The sequence below is a fragment of the Moschus berezovskii genome, chromosome 8, assembly GCF_049115385.1.
Source record: "Moschus berezovskii isolate FMDL1 chromosome 8, NW_MosBer_1.0, whole genome shotgun sequence".
In the NCBI taxonomy this organism is placed as follows: Eukaryota; Metazoa; Chordata; class Mammalia; order Artiodactyla; family Moschidae; genus Moschus; species Moschus berezovskii.
The window spans coordinates 74,452,144-74,459,533 of record NC_142467.1 but is presented as its reverse complement, the minus strand read 5'-3'; the positions used below and the strand labels follow the sequence as shown (position 1 = coordinate 74,459,533).

Below are 7,390 nucleotides of genomic sequence, written 5' to 3'. Positions count from 1 at the left end.
TGAGGGAGGGAGGCAGGGCATAGTTAGAGAGGAAGCTGGGGGCGGGGGCGGGGAGGGCAGTGCTCAGGGTGTGGATGGTCCCTGTGAAGCCTTTTTGTGCAGTCTGGCGAAACGAGCCATTGTAAGGTTTGGAGCAGGGGAGGGAGGTGATTAGAGGAAGTGAGGACGGATAATTTTGGTTGAGAGGACTGGATTAAAGAAAAGGAAGGGAAGGAGCCCTTGAGGAGGGCTGAGCCGGGGAGAGAAGAAGCTTGCTATAGGATGGAGAATAAATGTAAGAGATGCAGGAATTGGATTGAATGCAGGGCATTCAGGAGAGGGGGCATCAAGGGTGATGGGGCAGTGGGCGGCCCTGAGGTAGGAACTCAGGAGGAGGGTTGGGTGGTGGGAGGAAGAAGCCTTCTGGTTTCTGGTCAAGGTTCAGCTCTGGAAGCCATTCTGCCCACATGGAGGACCCGTCATATGGAGTCCACTGTGGGTTGGGGTCCCTTGGTTCTCCCAGAGCTTTGGAGCCAGGCTCCTCTGGAAAATGGCCGGCCACTGGCCTCAGCCACACTGGGGCAGGACAATGACTGTGTTCATTTGTGTACTTTTATTTTTATTTATTTACTTTTAGGGCTTCCCAGGTGGCCCTAATGGTAAAATCCCTCCTGACAATGCAGGAGATGCAAGAGGCCTGGGTTTGACCCCTGGGTCGGGAAGATCCCCTGGAGGAGGGCACGGCAACCCACTCCAGTATTCTTGCCTGGAGAATCCCCATGGACAGAGGAGACTGGCAGGCCACAGTCCACAGGGTCACAAAGAGTCAGACACGACTGAAGTGACTTAGCACACACGCACGCATTTATTTTTAATTGACGGATAATTGCTTTACAGTGTTGCATTGATTTCTACCAAACATCAGCATGAATCAGCCATAGTTTTGTGCACTTTACAGCTTCAGTGTATCTTTGGAAAAGTTCATGTATTCACTTAGCACACAATTCAAAAGGCACAAAAGGCTGTACGGTACAATGTCCTGTTTTATGGAATAATTACACAGATGCAGGCGCGCAGCCCACTTTCTTGACAGAGAGCAAGAAACATCTGTGGAACTATCTTGCTCTCCCTTGGCTTTGGTATCCAGCATCTTTTGGGATGAAAGAACCGCGGCGCTTCAGGCATCTCTTGATGATAGTGAATCCAAGTCCCCCTCTTCCTGGATGAAGGACAGCTTGCAACATAAGACGACTAAGAAGAAGACTGGGCCAGGCAGGGTCTTCCAATGGTCCCTGCCCAGCTCTCAGTCAGAAAGAGGAGCACAGAGTCCTTCCCATACTGACTTGACTAGGGAACCCTTCCGCTTTGGGGCATCTTCCAGGGCTGGGGTTCCGTGGAGCCCACTTTGAGAAAGGGTGCCAAGGCAGCTATTTATTGTGTCAGCAAGTAGGACAAAGGACCCTGCCCACCCATAGAGTCTCTGGATGGTCCTGGACAAGTCGCAGTCCCTCTCTAGGCCCCTGATTTTGAAGGACACTATTAGCTTGGACACTTCAAATAGGCAGGGCAGCGTAGTGGTTGAGGGAATGGGCTCTGGAGTCCAAAAGACCTGTGTTTAGAGCATGGTCTTGACGTTGACTCTGTGGCCTCAGACAAGCCCCCAACTCTCTCAGACTTGGTTCTGTGGCAGTCACTTTGTCATTGTAGGAATCAAGAGATTATGCATCCAATATGCCTGGGGCCATGCCTGCTCCATAGTGGGCACTGAACTCTGGGGTCAAGTTCAGGCTCAGTCTCAGGCTGAAATTCTAGACCAGGCTCAGCTACCCTGCCCTCCCTCTCATGCCACCCCCGCCTTCCCCTCCCGGGGCACATCTGGCAAATGGGCAGAATTTGATAGGGGCCTGGGGGAGAACCTTGAGTGATGGTGGTGAGTGGGCCAGGGCTGGACCCACAGACAAGGTTCCACCAGAAGAGGGAGGCCTGGGTTCAGGTGCCCCTTTCCTGATGTCTCTTCCCGCAGGTCGCTCCAGACATGATGGGGTGGCCGTGGCTGTCCTGCCTCCTGCTTCCTGCCCTTGTGGTGTCTGGTAAGTACCTCCTCTCTCCCATCAGCACTAACCTGGGGGGCCTCAGCAGAACCCTCCAGAAGGGTGGGCTGCTGCTCCATCAGCAAAAACCTAGCTTCTATGGCCCAGCTCTATGCTTGGCTGCCCTGGGGAGGCCTGGGGAGGAATCCAGTCCCAGACTGGTGAGCTGGGCTGAAGGCTGGCCAATGGGACTGGTATGGGCTCCCATGGAGGTCGATGGGGTTCAGTCTTTCCAGAGGTGTCCAGATGTTCCCGCACCCTGTGTCCCTGCAGTGACAGCCAATACGGCCCCAATGTTCGCGTCCAACATGTCGACAGTGAGCCTGCCCGAAGACCTTCCAGTGGGTGAGTACAAGTTCCTGTACCCAGATTGTGCCAAACCCTTACCCAAAAGAGGGCCCAGGGGTCCCCTGGGGGCTTGCTCCCCATCCCTGCAGCTCCACAGCACCTCATGGGGCAAAGATAGCCCGAAGGGAGTTTGTTTCAGAAGTTTCTTCTTTTCAGCTTTTTGGTCAAAGACCCTCAGTTAAGTTCAGTTCAGTTCAGTCGCTCAGTCGTGTCCAACTCTTTGCGACCCCATGAATCACAGCATGCCAGGCCTCCCTGTCCATCACCAACTCCCGGAGTTCACTCAAACTCATGTCCATCGAGCTAGTGATGCCATTCAGCCATCTCATTCTCTGTCATTCCCTTCTCCTCCCGCACCCAATCCCTCCCAGCATCAGAGTCTTTTCCAGTGAGTCAACTCGTTGCATGAGGTGGCCAAAGTATTGGAGTTTCAGTTTTAGCATCAGTCCTTCCAATGAACACCCCTCACACAGCATCAAATAATTAAGACCCACCCCAAGAGAACACCCCTCATGGTTCCCATCTCTTTCAGGCTTTCTGATTTTCCCAGGGAGAAAGTGTCCATTTGGTACCATTATTTTTCTTCTATCTCTCTCGCTTGCTCATCTCCCTCCATCCCTTGCTATTTTTTTTCCCCTTAAACAGACAGAGAGCAGACTTGAGGCTCAGCGCCTTTCACGGACACATCTCATCAGAACTCAACACCTTTGCTTTGCTTTTGTTGTCTTTGTAGAGTTACCTTCCATCTGTGGCAAGTGAGACAGGTTTTCCATGTACAGTAATAATCTAAAGCTCGCTTCTAAAATAAATGTATTTACATAAAATAGTCAATTAAAAGGAGGGTCATAAATAATGAGACATGGTTGGTAGTAAAGATCTTGGCAATGCACAGGAGTGAATGACGTTAAAAAACCATTGCTTTGGATGAAGCCACAGGGACTGGAGGCCAGATTCCCAGCAGGCAGGATGGGGGTTGAAGAAGCTGAAATGATAGAGGGCTGTATTCACTGGGATATAGGTTCAGCTGCACAGAAAGTGTTAGTCGCTCAGGCATGTATGACTCTTTGTGATCCACAGACTGCAGCCCCCCAGGCTCCTCTGTCCATGGAATTCTCCAGGCAAGAATACTGGAGTGGGTAGCCATTCCCTTCTCCAGGGGACCCTCCCAATCAAGGAGAACCCAGGTCTCCTGCACTGCAGGCAGATTCTTTACTATCTGAGCCACCAGGGAAGCCCTAGCTGCACATACAGACCCCAAATAATAGAAGTATAAGCAAGGTCAGGGTTTACTATTCTCTTACATAGTCTCCTAAAGCAGTGAGTTCAGGTCTGTTGGAGAATCTGTTCAGTCAAGCTGGTTCTTGCTCTCTGCTTTGGGTGTCAGGGACCCTCCTTCCCTTTCTAGGTTCTGCCTTCCCTGTGGCATGGACTTCATCCACAGGGTCCCAGATGGCTAGTGTCACACCCTATTCCAGTGATAACTTGGGGGAGGAAAGGGCCAGGAAGGCTCACTTCTTTCTCCTAAGGACAGGGCTCCAGATTTCACACGCTACTTCTGCTCACATCTCATTGGCCAGAACTTAGCTTCGTGCCCTAGCTGAAAGGCAACTGGAGAAATGAGGGCTTTGTTATTTTAGTTAGCCATGTGCCCAGCTCAAAATCTGGGGTTCTACTAGTCTGAGAGAAAATGGAGTTGTGAATACTGGGGAACAATTTAGTCTTTGTTGCAGTGTCAGATATCTAAATCTACCAGATGACACAAGAGATGGCATCAAGGAAGCTAAAATCCAGAGTCTGCCTTGGGATCCAGAAGCCCAGGTCTGGGTACAAGAAGAAAGGGTGGGCGATGGCCTTTGCGTCCACAAAGGCTACATCCATTTGCATGTGGTTGTCAGGACAGCATAAGGGTTATATTAATAAAGATTTAGAGCCCAAGCTGAGGGAGGTGATAGTCTTATTACATCCCGAGATGGCACAATCCTCCCTGGAGGACTGGGCTGAGGTTAAACTATTTGATATCTATGAATGCAACAGAGAAGTAGTATACATGTGTTAATTTTACTTTACATATGTTTTGATAGCTGTTTAGTCATGGATGAACATACACACACACACCCTTCCAAACAAATATCACAAACACATGTAATCTAAATGCCCTCATGTTCTCCATTCTCTTGGGTAACCCTTTAAAATCAAGTATGATCACAGCCAGACCAAATGAGGGTCTATTTTTATATATAATTTACTTATTTATATATTTTGGTTATGCTGGGTCTTTGTTGCTGCATGCAGGCTTTCTCTAGTTGTGGCAAGAGTGGGCTACTCTTCACCGTGGTGTCAGGCTTCTCACTGTGGAGCTTCTCTTGTTGCAGAGCACAGGTTCTGGGCACACAGGCTGCAGTAGTTGCAGCAGGCTGGCTCAATAGTTGTGGCTTACAAGCTTAGTTGCTCCGTGGAGTGTGGACTCTTCCCGGACTGAGGATCAAGCCCGTGTCCCCTGCATTGGCAGGCAGATTCTTATCTACTATACCACCAGGAAAGTCCGAGGGTCTTTTCTTCTATAACCCTGGGGCCCCTCTCTGGGCTTTCTTAAACCAAAGGGCAATTTTTTCCTTTCTGAGATGAATTCCATGGCTCTCTAGGGATGAGAAAGCATTTTCAGTCAGGTTTAAAAAAATGTTATTTAGACCTTTTATTTTGAAGTATAGTATATGTAAATGTACAGGGAAATACACTGAATTACCACATGTAACTCCCTCAGATGGTAAAGAATCTGCTTGCAATGTGGGAGACCTAGGTTCGATCCCTGTGTTGGGAAGATTCCCTGGAAAAGGGAACGGCAATCCACGCCAGTATTCTTGCTTGGAGAATCCCCATGGACAGAGGAACCTGATGGGCTACTGTCCATGGGATTGCAAAGAGCTGGACACGACTGAGCCACTTTCACTTCACCCACCAGGAACACCTACACCTCAACCCCCTCTCTCCCCTTCTAGTCACGCTCCACCCTGCATGAGACCTGTTTTCCTGACACTAACACTGTTTAATAGTTTAGTTTTGTCAGGCAGGCATTTTTTTCCCCCAGACTTTTAAAAATACATTGTATTTTAAATATCAAATTCGAGTTTAGTGACAGAGACCTAATATGTGTCTTTTATTTCTATAGCTCTTATTATTTGTTACATTTGACTTTTTTCAGACAGACTTTTAAAAAAGCATTTTCTCCCTGATCCATCTTTCTGTGACCGTGGACACGTGTACAGAGAAAGATTTATACATGCTCACTCACCTCCCGTATTTCCTTGAGTACAAGAGCCATATCAGTTCACACCCTGACATTTCTGAGTCAGGATGTTATCTTATATTTGAGATAGTCAGTTAACACAGAATGACTCCCTACCCTCATCCCAGCACGCATTAAATTGACGTGTGTCTCACGGCAGAGGAAACATGACATAGACACCAACATTTTTCTAGCCCGATGGTCTTCCTGGAGGAGGGGGCCTGGGTGGGGAGAGACCTAGCTTTCCAAGGAGTTTCTGGAAGAGGCAAGACTGATCAAAGAAGAGCAGGCTCCAGGTGCGTTGCCCAGACTGTCCCTGAAGGGCCATGGTGGGCAAGAGGGAGCAAACGGGTTCTCTGGGACACTCAGGCTGCGGGTTGACCCAACCATCATGTCACCATTCTAACACTTTTGCCTTTGTGGGCCTCTTCCGTAATTAAAAAGAACAAGATATCATTGACATACAACGTGATATTAGCTTCAGGTGTACAACATACTGATATATTTGCATATATTCCAGAATAATTACCCCAATAAGTCTAGCTAATATCTGTTACCACACATAGTTGCAGAATATTTTTCCCTTACTGTGAGAACTTTTAAGACCTACTCTCTCAGCAACTTTCAAATACCAAATACAGTATTATTAATTATAGTCACCATGCTGTGCATGATGTCCCCAGGATTTGTTTATTTTATGACTGAAAATTGGTACCTTTTGACCCTTCTCACTCATTGCTCAGCCTCCTCACCCCACGTCTGGGAACCACCAATCTGCTCTCTGCATCAGGGAACTTGGATTTCTGTTTTCAGATCCCGCATGTGAATGAGATCAACATACAATATTTGTCTTTCTCTGACTTATTTCTCTTAGCTGAATGCCCTCTAGGTCCATCCATGCTGTTGCAAATGGCAAGATTTCATTCTTTTATGGCTGAAAATATTCCATTTTGTACAAACTGTACAAAATATTCACACACACACACACATACCACATCTTCTTTATCCACTCACCCATTGATAGACATCCACTGATGTCTTGGCCCTCCTAATTTTAAAAGACGCTAAATGTACCTGCAGGACTCGTGGGCAGCTTGGACAGGCCAGCATTGAGCTAGGTGGCCATGGGCCCTAGGCATTCTCTGTCCTGTCTCCAGGTGCCGAGGCTTTCTGGTTGGTAGCTGAGGACCGCGAAAATGACGAGCTGACATATGGGATTAGTGGCTCCAACGCCTACTTCTTTAGCGTCACCTCAAATACTGGGGAAGTGAAGCTGGCCAGCCTTCTGGACTATGAGGTAAAGGAAAGCAACTTGAGAAGGCCTTGTGAGGGGTGGGGTAGTGGGGAGGGCTCTGGTGGACACGCGAACAGGGCTCACCTTGGCCCCTGTCTCCCTGCCCACTGCAGACACTCTTCTGGTTCACCATCAACATCTTCGTGAGCGACAGTCACAACAACCGGGTGAGCCGGCAGGGGAGGGGCGGGGGGCGGCCCCAGGGTCAGAGAACGGGCGCTGAAGGGCCATGGCTAGTGGTATCCCGACCCCAGCGAAGCAGAGCGGGCCTCAGCTAACAGAAACAAACTGAAAGTTTATGTTCATCAAAATTAGACTTGTCCACTTTTCATCATACAGTATTACCAAGATTTTAGTATTTACTATTAATTTGTCTTAATTATATGCATATGTTTA

The 7,390-nt window shown here is 48.5% G+C and overlaps 1 protein-coding gene across 1 annotated transcript in view; it reads left to right on the top strand.

Moving 5' to 3' along the window:
• The first annotated feature begins 623 nt into the window (after positions 1–623).
• CDHR2 (cadherin related family member 2) overlaps positions 624–7,390 on the top strand; it is a 30,350-nt gene continuing 23,583 nt past the window's right edge. The window contains exons 1-5 of the mRNA XM_055430233.2: positions 624–638; positions 2,003–2,069; positions 2,343–2,414; positions 6,858–6,997; positions 7,108–7,161. Coding sequence (XP_055286208.2) covers positions 636–638; positions 2,003–2,069; positions 2,343–2,414; positions 6,858–6,997; positions 7,108–7,161 — 336 coding nt within the window. The 5' untranslated portion in view covers positions 624–635. The remainder of the gene's footprint in view (positions 639–2,002; positions 2,070–2,342; positions 2,415–6,857; positions 6,998–7,107; positions 7,162–7,390) is intronic.